The 21,735-nt window shown below is 39.4% G+C and overlaps 1 protein-coding gene across 1 annotated transcript; it reads left to right on the forward strand.

Annotated features, from left to right (window-relative positions):
- Nucleotides 1-1,406: 1,406 nt before the first annotated feature.
- gclc (glutamate-cysteine ligase, catalytic subunit) lies at nt 1,407-11,580 on the forward strand. The gene is made up of 16 exons (XM_078273253.1): nt 1,407-2,032; nt 3,002-3,114; nt 6,541-6,723; nt 7,253-7,366; nt 7,622-7,680; nt 7,873-8,009; nt 8,138-8,212; nt 8,438-8,554; nt 8,973-9,111; nt 9,236-9,348; nt 9,440-9,532; nt 9,632-9,736; nt 9,864-9,945; nt 10,033-10,142; nt 10,620-10,740; nt 10,854-11,580. The coding sequence occupies exons 1-16, from the start codon at nt 1,883-1,885 to the stop codon at nt 11,033-11,035; spliced, it is 1,893 nt and encodes a 630-aa protein (XP_078129379.1). The 5' UTR covers nt 1,407-1,882; the 3' UTR covers nt 11,036-11,580.
- Nucleotides 11,581-21,735: the final 10,155 nt, after the last annotated feature.

The following is a 21,735-nucleotide window of genomic DNA, read 5'->3' on the forward strand; positions in this document are numbered from 1 at the left end:
ACACAGCAGGTGTTTGCAGCACCAAATTCTGAATTATTAAAAACTCTGAAGTTCACTGGCATTGAGTGAGTATCCTACAGCTAATTGTAGCTTTTAGGTCTACCTCTACTTTGTTGTTAAGCATTTTAACTGTAAAACCACAAAGATTTGAGCTCATTCTCATTTACACTGTAAACATACTGTGAGAGCGAGGAAATAGGGCTTCTGGCATGTAACATGAGCCAAATGAATACATAAATTACCATTACATTATGCACAATACATTTTTGTTGTGTTCATTAATCCCCAAAAATGAAGCATTTCAAATTCACCACCGGTTTCATGCCATCTCTAACAGTCAATGTTATTCTTTAAGCCAAATTCTTTTAAGCCGTTTGTGAAATTTAAGGAATCTTCATAAAGCAGATGTGTAATGCAGCCTTAACTGATGAGAGATGTCTATATTTGTGTTTTTGTTCTGTCTGTAGGCTACACCTTTAGAAAGATTAGTAGGCTAACAAACAGTACTTCCTTAATCAGTCTAATGGAAACCAAAAAAATCTAGAAAATGAAGAGTGTTGAGAGTTAAACCACATCCTTATTTGGGGCAGATGTCAGTGCAGTTACATGAACTACTGTACTACTTGTTTCACCCATGCACGTACACACCCTCTCAAAACATTCGAATGCTGTGTCATTATTACTGTAACTCTTTTCTTCTATGATGTTGCATTCATGTGTTCCTGAAAGCTGGTACTTCCCAAACTTTCGTTGTAAACGTGACTCATTCATTTTAATACTGTGGTTTGGAAATGATAAGACAGGGGAGTAAATAGCTTTGTGGTGGTTGTTGTAGAAAAAAATAGCACTTCTGTTTTGTGCTTCTTGTGAGCAATGTGTTTAATTTTGTCTTTCACAAAATGGCTAGCCATGGACAATAACTTGTAAAAGAAAACAAATCAAAAAAGAGAAAGAACGAATGAAATTAGCAGGTTTAAACAAACTGAACTATAAACATCTTAATTTAGGACACATTAAAATGTTTTTAATTATGTAATTGTTTTATGTTAGCAACTGTGATTTTTCCCCACACTGATTAGGAATTTACAGAATGTAGTGTCCTGGGTCTACAAGCAGAGTTTAGCTTCTATTATTGTTTATTATTATCCAATTTTCAACTGTGTCTAAGAGGACTTACTCTTATTTTACATACATGATCCCAAGAAAGACGGTAGGCCTGCAACCACTGCTGACCACATTTTCCGGTGATTTCTGCCTTGTTTATCTGTAAATCGCTATTTCCGGCCGTACATAAACATAGCATCGCTACAGGCAACCGTCTGCTAACAGGTCAGTGGGAAGAATGCTGAGTCATTGTTGCGTCAGTCCGCTCCGCCTGACGACATCACGTGTGTGAAACCAGGAGGGCGTACATATGTACAACACATCCCACTGAGAGAGAAGCAGACAACGACCTAACTAGCCTAGTTCACCTCGCTGTCATCCCATCACAGAGCTGCACATTAACCGAGCCGAGGCTAGCTGGCACTAGCTAAGTAACGTTAACTCGTCGGGTTTTTTCCGGGAGAACAGCCATATCAGCCCTCGGGTGTGCTTCACCGAGCTAACAAGGCATTATAAAGTGATGAGCAGGGGCCTCTTTCTTCTGGATGCCCTGCTAAGGTTACCGACAGGGTACGCCGCTTAACAGCACCAAGAGACTCTGCTTCAGCCTTTGACCTCTCGGACAGCACCTTAAGGATCCAGGCTCTGCCGGTTGTTTGGACCGAGACTTCATGCTAGCTCCGTGCGAGTTGGACAAACTAGCTAGCTAGCTAACGCTCGGCCTGCAAGTTCATATAGGACACCAGCCGTCAGATCACACTTCCAGCCTGTCTGTGCGATGGGTTTACTGTCACAGGGGTCTCCACTGAACTGGGAGGAAACCAAGAAGTATGCCGACCACATTAGAAAGCACGGCATCATTCAGTTTCTCAACATCTACAACAAGGTGAAGGAACGTCAGAGAGATGTGTTGAAATGGGGCGATGAGGTAAGAAACGAGTTTTTGTACTTAAAATGATCCAACATGTGGAAATGCTGCTGTTGTCTGTTAATGCCTTAGATAGATCTGTCTGTCATGTGTCTGTGTGCATGATGCAATAGTGGCCTTTTATTGATTTAGAAAACTATTTTACTGTTTTTACAGTAACTGTAGAAAACAAAAACGTTTAACTCACATGAATCTGCAACTTTCAATATTGTGTAATTTCGTAAGAGGATTTGCGTGTACAGAAGGTGCTGCCATGACATTTTCCACTATGTATAACAGTTAACTTTATTATCGCTATGTAAGTTGATTGAAAAGGTAATAGTTGTTACTAGTTGCATTTACCATTATTAGTGTCAGCATAGTTGCTAATAGTTATTCACTAGTTAAAATAAACATCTGCTTATAAAAGTTAATTTTGAGTATTAGCAATTATTCAGTGTCCTAGTAACTGTCTAATAATGCTAATAATCCAGACAGTACTACTGTTAATTCAGGAAGACCCTCTCTGTTTAGTAAACATTAACACAAAGCCTGCTGTACTGTACTATTTGTTAACATACAGCTTGTGGGCTCTTCTGTTGCAACCTGAGGCTTTTGTCTTTTATTCAGAACTTAACACTAGTTTTTGCCCGCCACCAGTCCGCAAAACTTCAGTGTGCTATAGCTTGAACAAAGTGTTTTGATTTCGAACAATGTGGAATGCTGTTGTTATAGATTAATCCCTCTTTCAGACAGGGGATTACAGGGCAGCAGAGTCAAAGTCAAGGAAACATAACTGATGAATTGGAATGGATGTGATGGCGTCCCACTCTGATCTTGAACACGTCTGCTTTGTGCTGTAGTCTAGGGCGGATTAAAAACTTGGTTTAGAGGTTAAAAGAATATGTTGAACGAATAAAGCCGTGGCTGTAAAGCAGTGTTTGAATGTTTGACTGATAATGTGTCCTGTTTGTATTATTTACTTTTAAGGTTGAGTACATGTTGGTGGAATTGGATGACAAGGATGAAAAGGTTCGACTCGTCCTGAACGGCGGAGATGTTTTGGAAACTCTCCAAGACCAGGGTGAAAAGATAAACCCTAAGTAAGTAAGCTCGCCACAGACTACATATTAAAATATGTAGATGTCTCGATACTGTGTAGTTTTAAAGGAACACAGCGACTTATTGGGACTTTAGCTTATTCACTGTATCCCCCAGAGTTAGATAAGTCCATACATACCCTTCTCATCTCCGTGCGTGTCGTAACTCTGTATGACGCACCCACCTCTAGCCTCGCTTAGCCCAGATCCTGGAGGTAACCGGCTCCATCTAGCCTACTGCTCCCAATAAGTGACACAATAACGGCAACATTTTCCTATTTACATGTTGTGATTTGTATAGTCACAGCGTGTACAAATAACAAGGTCACATGAGACACAGCCATCTTCTAACCGTATATAAACTGGGAACTATAGTCTCAGAAGGCGAAGCACTGCTACTTGGGCGGAGTGATTAGCGCAACACCTGAAAAGCACCGTTGTTACTCTCTGCTCCTCACCACGGGGCTTCTCAGGTGCTGTGAGCAAATCACTCCGCCCAAGTAGCAGTGCTTCGCCTTCTGAGAATATAGTTCCCAGTTTATATACGGTTAGAAGATGGCTGTGTCTCATGTGACCTTGTTATTTGTACACGCGGTGACTATACAAATCACAACATGTAAATAGGAAAATGTTGCCGTTATTTTGTCACTTATTGGGAGCAGTAGGCTAGATGGAGCCGGTTACCTCCAGGATCTGGGCTAAGCTAGGCTAGCAGTGGGTGCGTCAGACAGAGTTACGACACGCACGGAGATTAGAAGGGTATGTATGGACTTATCTAACTCTGGGGGATACAGTGAATAAGCTAAAGTCCCAATAAGTCGGCGTGTTCCTTTAAACGAAAGAGACCATAAGTTACTTAGATAATTTTGTTTTTGTTTGGTTTATGGCTTCCTTTCTCCAAACACGCATTTGTATCTTGTGAAGACATGCATGGTTCAAGTGAAAGTTTTCTGTCTGGAAGTAATCATACTCACAAATAGATCATCAAACTCAGTTATAGCAACACTTACATTCTTAATCTGAATGACATTTAAGTAAATGCCACACCTCAAATGTCAAGTGGCAGTGCTGTTGTTACATTAATGGTTTGTTTTGGATCACAGTGGGCTATTGACGGGCTGATAGTAAAACCTTGGCCTGATATGTCGCGCTTCACAAAAAGTAGAGGCAAGACTAGACTCTGTATAGAGGTTAAATCATCAGGTGTCATCACGCACACTTACACAGGTATTTGTTTTATAACCACTAAAGCCGCAACATACCAACATCATTATTTTATGTTTGGCAGATAAGACCTCTTCTCAGGATTGTGTTGATCCTGATCCTAAAATGTTAACATGAACAGGGACAGTTGATGACGGACACGGCTCTCAAGAGAAATATACACTAATATGATTTTGCGATGAACCACACACACTGCAGCTGCTCAGTTAGGGGTTGTTTGGCTAAAGTTCTTCAGTTGCTGCATAATATATATTGACTTTTAGGGATTTTTCTTTATTTCTCTGCTTGTTGTGAGGCACATGGTCCATTGCTTTGGTTGCTTTCTGCACTTTATTTTAGTAGCTCACTCCCACTGCAACATCCACATTAGGACAAATCCCTCTGGCATGTAATTCTCATAGCTCCACCCAACTTCAACGTAAACAGATCTCTAATCGGCTAGATAGAACACCTGGATCGGCGTGATCAGTACAGCAGAGGCAGGCAGCATTGTCCTGTTATTCTCACCGCGTTTCACTCACACTGAATTTGCCTGCAAGCCTATATATAAATCAGACAAGTCTGTCATGTCAATTTGACTTTCAAAGTCACCATTTATTCATCATTCATATTACATGTGATGATTAAGTCCTGTGTGCTTTTGCTCACATGCACAAAGCACACCACACAAACAAGTCTGATCCTTTTTAATAAAATGATGCAGCATTTAAAAAAAAAAAAAAGTTCTATTAAAACATCAGCTTTTCCAAATCACACCAGTTAGTGCCATTAGAAGCATCTACAGCTCTCAGTTCTTATGAGTGCGTCTCCTCTAGCTTTGCACACCTAGATCTTCCCTGTGACAGATCCCCTCCGACTCCTTAAAGTGGGTCGGGAAATATCAGCAACCTGAACATGTTCTTCCTCACATGTTAGTATTTAGTCCAAAAATGGAAGATGTTTGGAACCAACAAGTCTCTTATTTTGTAGAACTCAGAGGAAGACAAATCCCCTAAAGTGTAAAACCGCACTTAATGATTGACCGAGAGAATGAGGAAAAAGAGTCTCTGGTCTATTAAGACAAAAATGGAACCTTTTTAACTAGAGCTGCAAAGATTAATTGATTAGTTGTCAACTTTTAAATTAATCGCCAACTATTTTGATAATCGACTAGTCGGTTTGAGTAATTTCTTTTAAGACAAAAGTAAAAATTCTTTGATTCCAGCTTGTTAAATGTGAATATTTTCTAGTTCCTTCTCTCCTCTGTGACAGTAAACGGAATATCTTTGAGTTGGGGACAAGACATTTGAGGACATCATCTTGGGCATTTGGGAAACACTGATCCACATTTTTCACCATTTTCTGACATTTTATAGACCAAACAATTAATCGATTAATCGAGAAAATAATCAACAGATTAATCGACTATGAAAATAATCGTTAGTTGCAGCCCTACTTTTAATACAAGATAATTTGTCTTATCCTATTTTAAAAGGTTACATATTTGTCTTAATAGAACAGAAAGTCCTTTTGCTTTTGATAGTGTTAGTGCACTCTGTGTCCCAGAGAAGGTTTAGTGTTTCATCACTTTGTTATACCCGTCATTTTGATTTATACCCCAACATACGTTTCTATCTTGTACATAGCATGTAGCCCAGATGGTAAAAAAACAAAAACAAGTTGAACCTTTTACAAAAGTCCTACAGATAAATCCTACAAAATGTATTGTATAGGTGATGTGAGGATATTTGGCCTATGCACATAACAATCAGAGCTCCTCCTCCTGGAAATTCCATTTGCATGTCCAAACTATAGTAAAAATTCTTCTTCTTCAAAAAAAAGAATTCTCTACAGGCGATGTAAATGTGTTTGTACAAGCTCGCTGCGTGTTATGCTTGCTTGCTGCCCATGACGTCGGTCTGAATCTGTGGAGCCAACTTCAACCAGGGGAAATACCAGTGGCAGTGGGAATAGTAGAGCCCATGCATTCCTCATTACTGCCCCTCTGTCGCACACACCAAAGAGCACGCTCTGGAGCACAAATACGACATGTTTGTTTGCCATCCAACAAGATTACGGGTGACATACGATAAAGGGAGAGCGCTCAGTTTATCCAATCAGAAAGGTCATCATGATACCGAGATCAGGGGCGTTTTCTCGATGGCCTCCTTTCTTGCTGACCTATAAAAGTAAAATGTTATGACAACACTTTTCATATTTGTGCAGTCACCCCACACTTTGGAGACCAGAGTATGGCAGCTACATGATTGAAGGAACCCCAGGGCAGCCGTACGGCGGCACAATGTCAGAGTTCAACACTGTGGAGGGCAACATGGGGAAGAGACGACGAGAGGCCTCATCGGTCCTGAACCAGAATGAAACCCTCTGCACCATCACCTCGTTTCCAAGGTGCTTTGCTTTACATTGAGCAAGTGTTTGAAACCTTGTTGATAACTGTTAGTGGAGATCAGAACCGTGTCCATAGTTTGATATGCAGTCTTTGCAATTGTGTGCAATATATTTTATTCATCAATTTGATGGATTCTATGTTTACAATATTGACCATGAGGTTCTTTTAACTTTAAAACAGTGTTTGATTTTGCTTAACCGAATGAGCAACAAAAATGTACATTTTGATTATCATAATATTTCAGAGCTGCAACGATTAGTTGATGAGTTGGTCAATCTACAGAAATTAATTGGCAACAAATTTGATCATGAATAAATCGTTTTTTAGCAAAAATGCTGATTTAAAACAAGACATTTGACATATGTAACCTTAGATTGCATTTTTCTTATTTTTTTAAATATTTTTTTAGACAAAATAATTAATTAATCACTTAATTGAGAATAATTGGCAGAATAATCGTTACTAGGAACAATAATTGTTAGTTGCAGCCCTTTAATAGGTATGTATGTTTTGATCCTTTTTATTTAGGTTAGGTTGCCCAGGTTTCACCAAACCAGAGCACCGGCCGACCCCTGTTGAAAAGGGAGTGTCGAAGTCACTGTTCTTCCCAGATGAAGCCATCAACAGACACCCAAGATTCAGGTATGCTTCATTATTCTAGCTTCCTACAGCCTGCACGTGTGTTTGACTTTACTAGTAAATTGCAGGATTGTTGACCTTTGCTCATGATGACCAAAATCAGCTACTTAATAAACCTATAATTGAATATATATATCTGCCTCAAAAATCCAGTGCTATGCTATAGTGTGCAGCTGTGAAAGGCAAATTGTGCCAGTAGATTGACTGTGTGTGTGTGTGTGTGTGTGTGTGTGTGTGTGTGTGTGTGTGTGTGTGTAGCACCCTTACCAGAAACATACGTCACAGAAGAGGAGAGAAAGTCGTGATTAATGTGCCAAGTAAGTTTGAATGAAATGACAGGTATGAACAGTACTATATAGTTTTTATCATAAAAAACCAACAACCATTAACGGTACATTAAAAAAACAAAACATGTTGACATTATTGTAACTGCATGTAAACTCTCTCTCTATATATATATATATATATATATATATATATATATATATATATTCCTTCTCGTGTTTCAGTCTTCAAAGACAAGTGCACTCCATCTCCATTTGTGGAGGAGTTTCCTGAGGATGATGGTGAAGCAGCGAGGGCAGCTCTGCCTGATCATATCTACATGGACGCCATGGGCTTTGGCATGGGCAACTGCTGCCTGCAGGTACTGAATGAACTGAGTCTTTGTTGCCTTTAAACAATCCTTTTGTTTTCAAACAGGAATGTAAAACTTTACGATCCCAATAAGTGATTTATAAATGTACTTCAGTCCCTTTTTTCATGCTTTTGCAGGTGACATTCCAGGCTTGTAGCATTGATGAGGCAAGATACCTTTATGACCAACTAGCAACATTCTGCCCCATAGTGGTGAGTCGATAAATGAAGCTTCCTGTCAAATATTATGACTATTTACCTGGCCTCTTCTTCATCTGGACTCTTATATAACTAATAATTAATTAATTTAATCAAATATTTTGAAAATAACTATTCAGTGTTTTTCTATAATCTAAATAAATCAGAGATAGAAGATTGTGTGGCTTTTTTTTCTTGTTCCCATAACTTCATAAAACACTACTGAAACGCTCTTTCCAGATGGCGTTGAGTGCGGCCTCACCCTTCTACAGAGGCTTTGTGTCAGATAATGATTGTCGCTGGGAAGTTATTTCTGCCTCGGTGGACGACAGGACGCAGGAGGAACGCGGGCTCAAGGTGAGCAGGCAGATCTGATAATTGATTAGCGTGCAAAAAAACATGCTTCAGCCAAGTCATTATTTTGTGAATGTGTTTTGTTTAGTTAAACCTCATTATTTCTGTCTGTCACTTTTCATTATTGACACTATAGTATACATGTGTGGGTCAACCTTTTTCATAATTTGATTAGGTTATTTATTTTGTCCAATGTAGGAAATGCTACTGTTGCCTCTGTATTACTGTATTACTGGAGCTTGGTATGTGTTTACTTAGATGATTACCACCATAGACCAGAACCATGCAATCTAATTGTACTTGCTGCATCTTTAAACCTTTTCTCAAGCAAAAGGCAAAAGCATATCACATAGATATCACAGTAAAATTGTTATGGTTTATATTTGAGTATAATGTATGAAAATTACTTTTTCCTTCGAAGCCTTTGAAAAACAACAAATACCGGATCTTCAAGTCAAGATACGATTCAATCGACAGCTACCTGTCTAGCTGTGGTGAGAAGTACAATGACATTGATTTGACGATAGACGAGGAGATCTACAAGCAGCTGCTCGATGCAGGTACAGTGGAGGAAGTGATATGTCTAAAACACTGTCATCAATAGAAATATTCAACTTCACAGTCAGATTCCACTAACGGATGCTTGCGCAGTAAAGAAATGAAAAATCAGCTTGCTGTGTGTAGGAATTGACAAGCTGCTGGCCCAGCACATAGCACACCTCTTCATACGAGATCCACTCTCCGTCTTTGAGGAGAAAATCCACTTGGATGATGAAAACGAGTCCGATCACTTTGAGGTGATTAGAAGAAAGCCAACCATGTGTCTAACCACGATACAGGCTTACCTCCAATGTAACTGAGTATTTATTCAAACTTGTCTTCCTGCAGAACCTTCAGTCGACCAACTGGCAGACGATGAGGTTCAAGCCTCCACCTCCGAACTCCGATATCGGCTGGAGAGTTGAGTTCCGCCCCATGGAGGTAAATACAACTGACCAGGCTGTTAGTTGTAATCTGTGTTTATATTTGATGACAAGGCCTTTCAAATACAGACAAACATACGATGGTTTGATCTTTCAGGTGCAGCTAACTGACTTTGAAAACGCTGCGTATGTGGTCTTTGTCGTCCTGCTCACCAGAGTGATCTTGTCTTATAAACTGGACTTTCTGATCCCATTGTCAAAGGTAAAAACAACTCAACATTTTTACAGTGTTTTATAAAATGTTAAGAGGAATTAGATTAAGGAAGTAGCACATAATAATATACTTTGCATACAGTGTTCCAATACAGTAATCCCTTGTCTTTCTTTAGGTTGATGAAAACATGAAGGTTGCTCAGAAGAGAAACTCTGTTCAGGAGGGCATGTTTTACTTCCGAAAGGACATCTTTAAAGGTGGGTTAGAACAAAAAGTACAACGTAGGGTCAGTGCTAATAGCCTCACATAGGAGTAGCTGATCTATTTGTATTTTGCACCAATAGGCTGCAACCCAGTCCTTGATGGCACAGCCTCAGCTGAGAACGGCTTGGAGACTGATGGTCCTAATGAGGAGTACACGCTAATGAGTATCGACACAATCATCAACGGAAAGGTAATTATTGGCTTACACTTGATGACAATATTTCAACAACTATTGGATGAATACAAACATTCATGGTACCCAGAGGATGAATCCTACTTACCTTTGCTCTAATGCCACCATAACGTTGACATTTTGTAGGTTTGACGCGTGATCGGTCTTGACAACTATTGGATGGATTACCATGAAATTTGCCACAAACATTCAGGTTCCCCTCAGGAATAATTCTAACAACGTTCACTTTCATGTAGCCTCAGCTGTACTTTGTGTTTAGTGCTAATTAACAATTGTAACACACTATATTTGAGTTGGAATAATGGGAGGTTTTCCTGTTCCTCTCATTCTGTCTACATTGCGTGATTGTATTTAGATCAAATCACAGCTGGGCATTAGTACAGTCTCACAGAGCCGCTAGCATGGCTGACGACTCCCAGTCTTGTTTTAAGCCCTCTAACAATTACTGCTGTCTTCTTCTGTTTTTATCACCAGGAGGGAGTATTTCAAGGGCTTATACCAATCCTTAACTGCTATCTGGAAAACATGGAAGTGGATGTGGACACCAGGTGCACCATTTTGAATTATCTGAAGCTCATCAAGAAACGTGCCTCAGGTAAATTTGCATTAAAGGGCAAAACTTAATGTTCTAATAAACCAAAAGCAGATTTTTTTCTTCATGCAGCTTCAACTCTGAGCGCAACTCCTAATTTTTCTGATCTGAAACAGGCGAACTGATGACCATGGCCAAGTGGATGAGGGAATTTGTTGCCAAGCACCCGCAGTATAAGCAGGACAGCGTCCTAACTGACAAGATCAACTACGACCTGTTCAGGAAGTGCGACAAGATTGCGAAAGGCGAAGAGCAGTGCCCGGAGCTCATTGGAAACCCAGTAAACAGGTTTAAATGAGAAGCGCTGCAGAAATGCACCACCATTATACAAACTCGCATGTAAAGAAAGACCAAATGTGTGGCTCAGAACTAAAGCGGTCCAATTTTAAGAGAATGCAAAACAGCATGTATGTGTATATATACTGTATCAGATTTGTATCATTACAGAATTTTTTTTAATAGGGTTAAGACATGCAAAAGGTTGTGTAATAGAAATCAGATGTGTATTTATTTTTCTCTGGAAATAAAAAGGTATCTGTGCGAGAATATAAATGTAGCAAAGAGTTGTACAGTAGTCTACTTTTAATCTTGTGTTCTATAAATACTGTACTTCCGCTCTTTAAAACATTAACATCATGGGCATATTTTTGTTCTGGGTATGAGCTTTCTTTGCTTTTTGTAGTGATTTTTTTTATTTTTATTTCTTTTGCATTTTAAGATTATCGTTTGCTTTGCTCTGCTGACATTGTAGTGGGGCCTTAGATGTAGTGTTGCATTCAAGTGGAAAAGGTGAACCATTGTTTGCAATGTGATGCTGCTTCAAAATAAATCTGCACAACAGGAGTCTTCTTACAATTTCAGTGTATAGTATATGGATGTATGTACTATAGTGTTTTATGGAATGCTTTTTATTTAAATGAGCCATATGAAGTGTATTTAATTTAGCCACCACAAAAGCATCCACATCAAGCTTGATCTTGATCAGCCTTCATAAAAAAAGTCTTAATGTAGCTAGTTGGACAGATTAACAGCATTTTCATTGATACGCCTGCAGTCACCAAATTCACATTATTTGAATGGCGGCTAGCAACCAGGAGCAACAGAAAGTCTGTTCTCCGTAAGAATTTACTTGTGTCCTGAATAAAGGACCTGTTAAATAAACCAAATGTTTACTGTTTTCGGCACATATGACAAACTGTAATATGTTGAGATATGTAAGTGCGTTTGGGTGGCTTTGCCAGTCCTGACCACCCTGAAGAGAGGTCGAAGGTCAGGGTCTGACAGAGCAACACAGCTAAAGCTGTTTGAAGTGCGTCTCTCCATAATCTTACCACTATGTCACCTTTCCATAATCTTAAATACAGCTTCTATCACTAAACACATCAGTTATTCAGTTAAATCCCTCACAGCATCTTTTTAACAGGTTTTGTAGTTAAGAACAGCACACAAACTGCAGTAATGCTTTGAGCAGGGGTGGTTTTAGTGATTTGTTGTTGAGGTCTGATGTGAGATTTGATGTGAGGTCTTCCATTTTGCTCAATGCAATCGTTGCTAGTACCCAAAAACTATTTGGAGGCAGATCTTTGCAGTTAACAATACTACAGGTACAAGGACAAATAATTCCTAATGAAGTAATACAAATGCCCTTAAGTCAGTTAGAGGAAGACATGAAGAAGTAACTGTAGTGAATAAAAAAAGATGTAGCCATTAGCTTGCCAGCTACAGCAGTTTACTAAGTAGCACTGCAAGTAGTCCTTACATCACCAACCTTAGTAACACTTCCTATTTCACTATTAATTTGGCTTTGGCTGGCACTGTGACCTTGCCTATAGTCACATCCAAAGTGGCATTACACACATTACAGATAACACATAGCTCGCATATCGGGCACAAACTCTGTCCTGTTTTTGTTGTCCTGTGCACCATTTTATATACACCATCCCTTTCTTTCCAACGACTCCTCCTAGTGGAGACACACACACACACACACACACACACACACACACACACACACACACACACACACACACACACACATACCCCTCTCACACATGCCAAAAAAGAAGGTGCTCTACACTCAGCATGTCTTAACTTCCTTCCTCTCAAAGAAAGTCATGATGCCACAACAAGTCACATGCAGAAAATCAAATGCAGCTGGTTGGGAAGCCAATAATGATAGAGAGCAGACAGGAACGCAAAAGATGTTCCTGATGTTCCTGATGTTCCTGACCTTTGAGGTGCAGAAGTCTTTTCTTTTACAGTAATACTTGAAATGTCCAACAGCCAATACCTGAACATTTTCATCCACAAGGTGGTGGTATTGAACCACAGCTATACATAACACTGAGCTGCAGCGACAAATAAGAGTAAAAAAAGAGCATTGCCTCAATTTGACCTGGTACAGCCTTTCCATTTGAATGGGATATGTATGCATTAGTGTGTTTAAATAGTTGGTCTTCAACACAAACATGCTTTGATGATAAATGTTTAGAAATTTTGTAGAGATATTGAAACAAAACTTACTCCATAGGATTTTTGGGAGAATATAGTAATATGAGAACAGCGAAATTACCATAAAATAGTTCACAAATACAAAGTAAAAAGGTATTAGAGATACTTGATGTGAAAACATGTTTAAAGCTATAAATATGCAGCAGGCCAGTGAATGTTACAGCCATCTGTCCCCACTAATCCCGAGGAGAAATAGGTTTTTTTCATAGCAGACATTTTGACTTGTAATAGAAAGCACAGGTGTTACTAGTAACATTTATGGCTATGATTGACTCAAGTGTGGCCGGTGACAGTGAGCCAGCATGCACAATACCAGGACCCTGAAGCTGAAGCAGCTAAATTGAATTCAGCCATAATTCATTTTATTATTTACACTTGTGCTTTTCTGCTGTGACATGTCTTCTGTGAAAATAGGCTCTCAATGATCTGATCAGAGCTGATGCAATACATTATGTACATTGGACATTTTCTAGAAACCGTACACAGAGCAAGTCAGTCGTGCCAGTCTAGTAGCGTGTTGAGCAACCTGTCAATGGCATGTGCCTTATGAAAACCTTAAAGGGGAACATCAAAGTCTGTTTACAGGTCTTGGGGAGTACTACTGCATATGTGAAAAAAGTTGTATGAAGCCTTTTGTGGCTTCAGAGGGAAAAAGTCTTATAAAATGCAGCTCAACGTTGGTGGAAGCTGAAGACAAGTTTGAAAATGAAAGAAATCTGGAGGTGTGGAGATAGAAAGTACCAGATCTTAGTAGTACAGTTTTCATCTCTGGTCGAGGCTACATTAGCCACTACTTGCAGAAGATTGTGTCGCCCGGTGACTTTTGCGCACAGAAACTTGAGTGAAGATAATTACCTCTTCTAAAGAGTCCATCATGTTTTTTAATCATCCATGTCCTCCTTGGCTACTAGCAACTGCGTGGAGGAGGGGTGGGGGCGGTGCGCAATCATGGAAGGCTTGTATCATGTGGACGCGCCAACAGTTTTGTTGTCATTACTTTGAATTCCTCATGGGGGCGACAGAAACTACGCACTATAGCTTTAAGACATTCTTGCAATTCAAGCATAGACAAAGAAATGGACAAAGTGACTGTAGACTTCCACTGAGACCAGTGAAGGATATTAGAAGCACGTTTCCGGTGATGGCTGAGTGTTACTGCGCAGCCTCAAACTGAGCTTGACGATGTAGATGTGACGTGAGCAACCTGTCTGAAAGTTGTAAGTCTTCTGGTAGCTGTGCCAAGAGAAATCTCAATCATTCCGAATCTTGCAGAGACGGAGAGCGTAGGTATATGTAAGGAGATAACATAGGCACAGGCTAACTATTGCTAACTAAAATGCTAGTTAACATTAGTAATTAAACTTAAACAGCTAATGTAAGTCAAAACTGCCTGCGAGCTTCTCCTGACTGTATGGTAATTTGTCTACTATGCGACAGAAAGTCGTGTGGTTATGACACAATCGTTAGCCTGTTTTTACAAAAAACATCTGCTACGGAGCCATAACGTGAGATACGAGGTGATGGAGCATTTTATACATTGTCGTGTTTCTTTAAAAATAAACAATGGACAAATAGAGTCTTTAAACGCTTCAGATGTAAAGTTATTCTCTGTCAAAGTGACGCCAAAATGAATGGCAGTCAATGAAATGCTAACGGCAGGTGATGGCTTGTTAGCATCAAAATGGCGCCATATAGGAGGTACGCTTTGTGGAGGCTCGCTTGTTCTCTTAATACATCCATGCGCTTACCCCCTTGAATTCAAGTTGGTTGCTGAGAGTTGCATGTTGGGTAATTGTGTATTAGCATACTTAGCTCATTAACAGGTAAAATAAAGATTTATTTTTATTTTTATTAATTTAATTGAAAACAATAATATATTAAACTGTCACAACCCACCCACCAACAAAGCAAGCAAATAAGTCAAAACGTTTTTAATTTTGGCATTTCCACATAATACAAGCCTACAGAAAAACAGGAGAATGACAGTTTTAATTATTTTTTGTCTGCCATTTCTGTTCTTCAATTGAACACTTTCAACATCCTCAATGATTCCTGTGAGAGACAGAGGAGAGAGATGCAAGAAAACAATAGACATTAAATATTTACATCAATATTAAACCCACATTGTGAAGTAGAGGATTTGAGTGGTCTTCCTTCTTTTCTCATTTGTTCTTCCAATCTTCTGCAGAATTCCTCCACTTCACTGAAACAGTAAGTAGACAACATAATCACTGCTTGGTTTGTCTCGCTTTGCCAGACCCAGAGAATTCAACGACCATGCTACGTTTTCTGCCTTTCTGTCTGTTTTCAGCTTAGTTGATGAGCCAGTAAAATAGAGAAGGTGTAAATTCCTTATTCCACTGTATGTATGTTTCCGCAACATGCTGAGGGAATATCAGGCCTTGCTGCCTAGAAGACGGCTGCTCTACAACTGCGCTAAAACTGGGTAATCATTTGCATATTCGTGCACACACTACTTTTTAGCACGCACACAGACGCATTTTTACTAGGGCTGTCAAAATAACGCGTTAATTTCGATCAATTAATCTGAGAAAAAATAACGCGTTAAAAAAATTAACGCAGATTAATCCATTCCATATTGACGTTTGCATACAGACGAAAATCTGGTGCCACTGACATGTCTGCGCTTCTCTCTGATGCTCTGAAACAGACGTTACAGGAAACACAAACCCCGCTGCATGTGACGCTAGTTAACGCTATACTCAACAGCAGCTAACGTTAGCCTACCGCTAGCTAGTAGCTGGATTAAACACGGTTAAAATGCTGACAGCTAACGCTAAACGGTGTAAAGTTTGACTGTGTTTTACTGTAGAGGATTCAACACATGGATGTAACAATCTGCAGCTGCCGTCGGAGAAACAACACAGCCGGTGCGTTCAATGAAACTGGTAAACTACAGCGTCATGGTGCATTTGAAGTTATTGTAAATGTCCTTTTCCTATCTGGTTGTAGTTTTTGTCGTTCAACAGCAATTTACTAGTGAAATAAGTTATTGTTATTGTTATACATTATTATTAAATCATTTAATTTTTACCATATGGCCTTAGCAATAAATGGTGATGTCACCAACTGTTGTTTAGTACCCTTTTTTTTCCTTTTCTTTCTTAAAAAGTATCGGTTCAGGCACCGTTAATTATGTATGCGATTAATTTTGATTAATTAATCACAGAGTATGTAATTAATTAGATTAAATTTTTTAATCGATTGACAGCCCTAATTTTTACATCACACACACACACACACACACACACACACACACACACACACACACACGCTTTTGTGAGAAAAAGTGTTGTATGTGCATGCTTTTTATGTGTATGCGTGAGAAAAAGTGGAGTATGTGCATGCTTTGTGTGTGTGTGTGTGTGTGTGTGTGTGTGTGTGTGTGTGTGTGTGTGTGAGGTCAAATTAGTGTATGTGCATGCCTTTAATGTGTGTGCGTGAGAAAAAGCGAATTTGTGCATGCTTTTTATGTGTGTGTGCTAGGAGAAATTGGTGTATTCGCATGCTTTTTATGTGTGTGCAGAAAAAGTGGAGTATGTGCATGCATTCTTGATATATGGCCTAAACGGCCCCTCGTAGTAAAATACCGGGTCACCTCCTGGCTGTTACCCTCCTGCAGGGCAAAGGGCCAGTCTGCGTGTTACTCCCACTATTTTCCACTGAGCGACAAGGCTGCACATTGTGCACAGACCGGCCAGCCAGCCAGCCAAGGTTACACAGTCGCTTTCTCTCTCCTGCCTTTTAACGTAAGCAGTCCGCGGCACACAGCTGCATCTCTTCATCCACACTCAACATTTCGCTCTTTATCTAACGTGACCGGATGGAAGGCTGACTTTATGGTGAGGCTTTATATTATATTATTTAAAAAGGAAAAGGAAAATGTTGCAGGGTGCATGTCGTCTGTACTGTAAGCGATGAGTTTGGGTGATGCTGAAGCTCTGACCTCTGTCTGTTACTGTATCCTAGGATGCGATCGACATTTTGCGATAAGTTTTTTTAATTATTTTTTTTAGGATGATGTAATGAGATAACCGCTGCCATCAGCTCACATCTTTTTGTTTAACTGGAGACCGGGCTGCTGTTTCATACCGTGCAATAGTAGCTACAGTGCGTTAAGTGCAGTTTAGATTACATGTGTGACCCGACGGAAAATTACAAGTGTAGCCTACAATATTGTGGTACAAGTAAGCGGTATAGGACGCAGATTCTACAATAGGCCTAGTCTCATGCATTTGTCATGTGTTCGCGATACTGCATCATATGCTATATAGCCATATCAGACAGACAGCCGAGTGCTACTAAACTTTGTGTTGATATTTGATAGTTGTTGTCAAACTTCCTAGTGAAAACTTTCCATCTTGCTTTTCTAGATCTGTTTATCTATCTAATACTCTTACAAGGGGTAAGCAATACGCACAATCCCAAAAATGTGTAATTTTATATCGCAATATCAATATATATCTTGATACAATATGGAAAATCTATTGTAAAACTTATTGATAAACTAATGAATTGATGTTTTTGGCTAATCCAGTCCATTAATAATAACTTACAAATGCAGGTATATCATCACATTGATGCAAAACTCATGCAAGCCATGCTGATTGATTGCTGATTTGCAACATTGATCACAATGGCCTAATACAATTATATATTTTACAGTTTTTTTACAACTGTTTAACACATGCTTCCAAACTTTGTCTCCTTTTTTAAAAAAAAACCTCTATAAACACAATTCCTAAAACTGCACACACAAAATGCCTCATCTCCACACTGCATTCAAAAATAAAACATTTGCATCAAATGCCAAACACTTGTTTCACTATTTTTTGGATATACCATGTAGGTAGGCCTACACACTGTTGTTCTAAATCTATGGGGTGGGTGTGGGGGGGATCACCAGTGATAAATAAGTGGCCCATCTCATCAGAGATGGCTCTCCTTCCTTCTCTTCTTTGCCCTCCTCCTCCTCCTCCTCCTTTTTGAACTTGTTCTCATGTCATCCCCTTGCTCTCTGTTCACTGTTGGCATCCATTGTTCATAACAGGTTACCTGACCGTTGACTTATTTATAGGCCTATACTAAAGCAGTGATTGGTTGGTGATCAGGTAAGCAATTAGTGTCTGCACATGTGAGGAGTGTGTGTATATCTGATGAATAAGCATTTTGATTGGTTGTGTTTGGAAAAGGAAAGCAAGTCACTTCCTGTTCCATTTTTTTTCTCTAGGTAGAGAATTGTGTGTAGTAATGAAATAAGGTTTGAAATAAGGTGTTTTATGCAATTTAAAACTGAGTGAAAGGCTGAGAAATAGCTTATGGTTTTGGAGAATTGTCTCGTTTTGCTCTTTGATTGAGAGGTTTCAAAATTCGTGTGACATGTAAAGATTGTATGTGTAAGCAGTTGTACTGTAAAAAACTGTAAAGGGAGATCTACCTTGGTATTAAGAAATCTATTATATTTATATTGTTGTATATACTATCATATTGCCCAACCCTAACTCTTACAGTAGCCTACATTAGACTTTTTAAATAAATAAATAAAAAAATCTGCTGCAGTGATGAAACCAATAATTTTGACCAAGTCCATATGCAGGGGCATTAGTATTTCCTTTGATTGATGGGACATATTTTGCAAGGCTCCAACATTTAGCTAGCACAGACTCACTGACTAGCTACTGAATGCTCTCCTGTTGTGGCTCATCCAGCTCTGATTAAGGCCTTGCAGATAATCATGTTTTGGTGCAGCCTAATGCATCTCTGATAATAAGAGCACGGATATTACTGTACTAAGGTTGACCAGAATAAGCCTTATTTTGTTATGGACAAATTCAACTATCCGTGGTATGCTATGTTGCCTGGGCAGTCCCTTCCAACTCCTAGCCTGGCTCTGCCCTCCTACGTACTTCCGCTCAATTTTTTATTTTCCTTCAGTACAAATGAAATGTACGAGAGTCTGGTAGGACCAGGCAATCCAGCTCCTACCCCAGAAAGTTTGTCTTGGCTTGTGTGGAGGTGAGTGATGATGAACAAAAGACTATGGCCCTTTCCCAATACCTTCCCTTCCCCTAGATTTTTGCCCTAACCCTTGTTTTTGCGCGTTCTCGTGTAGGGGTAGGGTGTCCCAATACTTTAAGGAGCAAGGGGGAGTGCTATTTTCCCCTTAAAATCAACCCTCAAAACATAGTGAGGTCCAATGCAGACTTAAAATGAAGTGGGAGATGAAATTGCCCAGGATACCTTGTGAACTCAGCGAGCCGGCCAAATTTTTCAAGATGGCGGACACCGCTGGAAAGGAACAATTGAATTGTATGTATATTTTCGTAAATAAGCATGTTAAAATTTCGAAATATGTTGGAATGTGTTAGTTTGATGCACATCCAAAGGACTGTTGAGTTTTGAAAACTAATGTTAGAAAATATCTCACAAAGCAATCTGACGATGTTTATGATAGCTGCAGAGTGCTTCGTAATAATAGTATACATCTGATCTGGGTAGTTTTGTCAATAATGATGTGTGTTCTGGCGTTCATATGAACACGAATATCCTGGGCTTATCCAGATTTCAATCATATTCGTGATATGGCATTTATGAGGACGGACAACCCTGAGGTGAAGCTTCAGATACAGTTAAGCGAAAGCTAATGGGAAAATTCTCGTCTAGATTCAAATGACTGCTGGTCTGTTACAAACCGGATTATGCATGCAACAGTAGGCTATCCCGGTTTCATTCAAAGTACTTCAACTAGCATATTATTATGGATACTTACATCGTGATCATAAGTGGGATAGTTATGTGCATGTAAACACACTCATCAGATCGTACTGACCATTCAAAAATCCATCCTGTTCTCTACTTGAAACAAATCCACAAGGCAAAGAAGAATTGAGATGCTTTACCTAAATTTGATAGATAGAATCACATTTCTGTCTGTAAAGTCCAAGAGTATTCTGTTAACCTGTACAGCTGTCTTTTACCTTTTACCAATGACAAAGTTCCACATGACCCATATAAGAGCCACAATATCTTATATCTTATCTGTAGGCAGACTGATCTCATGAAGTGGCGTATGTATGACACGCCAATTTGTATGCCATTGTTGGCGTGTTATTAAGACGCATACTCGCTTTTTAGCATGTTTATCAACGCCATTTGGCCTCCATTGACTTACATTACCTTGCAATTGCGTGTGAATTTACGCCGTAGCGAGTAGTATGAAAGGGCAAAAATCCGCGTAGGAATGTTGGTCGGGGTGGAGGATGGTTCAAACAAAGGACTTTCACCCAGGAGACCGGGGATTGTGTCCCGCGTGTCACGTTTCCTAAACTCAACCGTCGCTTTCTTCTTTTCCTAAACCCACCCGGTTATTCTTTTCCTAAACCCAAGTCACTTTCTCACGATAACACGCCAAGTGGCGTATATGTTTATGTCCGCTGTATACAGCGTAGACATACACGCGGATAGCTCAAAATGCGTACAGATAACACGCCTCTTGGCTTAAGAAAGTGGGCGTGTATGTTTACGCGAAGTCATGATGTCATGTTGCAGTAGGAGGCGTTATGCAAGGAAGATATACAGTATATAGTCCATATTTTGTTTCCAGCAGGTGTAGAAACTGTCCAGTGGTGCAGAAATCTGTGACATATTTGGAGCTTAATTTAATGTATAGCTTGGAAACACATCATTGGAATGTAAGAATTTGTGTGGCTGTAAGGAGGCATTTTGTGCAAAGCCTGAAGTGATAGAGCAAACAATATAAAAGATTGTGTGCATGCAGGACTGTGTACATATCTCTGGGGTGATAATGAATAAAAAGTGTGTGAGAGTTATCAAGTTTACAGCAAGAAAATCAGCTGCAGGAAATTGTACAGCTGAAGGATCTTTATGTGAGGGCTGGTTGTTCCGGAGTTGTAAGGCTTTGTGCGAGAAAGCTACATAAGTCTTATTACAAAGTATCATTTAAAGGAAGAGATTTCTCTATTGTAAAAACATGGTAATGCAACATAACATGTTTCTCCAGATGTCAGTCAAAATACTTCCTGTAGTTTGACGAAGATAACAGACAGAAAAAATATCCAGCTGTGAACATCCAGACATTCATAGAGTTGTGTAAATGGCCTTCTGCTTTATATCACAGGGTTGATCTGAATGTCAGAAGCATAGCAGTGGAATCTGATATTATATAGTATATAACATACTGTTTATGGAAAAGATACTCACGTTTGACAGAGAAAAACTGCACTTTTCAACTTTTTCCTAAATGTTGAAAAGTGCAGTTTTTCTCCACAGGCACCTGTTTGAATCAGTACATACACGCCATACGTGTTTAAAACACTATATATAATAGGGTAATTAAAAAATATATGATAATGCACCACCATAAGTTGAAAGCTTTGTCAGGAGAACATACACAAAGATTTAGAGACTGTCTGGGCCAGACAACATTCTGCGATTATTAAAACCTGG

This window comes from Sander vitreus, chromosome 17 (genome assembly GCF_031162955.1).
Source record: "Sander vitreus isolate 19-12246 chromosome 17, sanVit1, whole genome shotgun sequence".
In the NCBI taxonomy this organism is placed as follows: domain Eukaryota; kingdom Metazoa; phylum Chordata; class Actinopteri; order Perciformes; family Percidae; genus Sander; species Sander vitreus.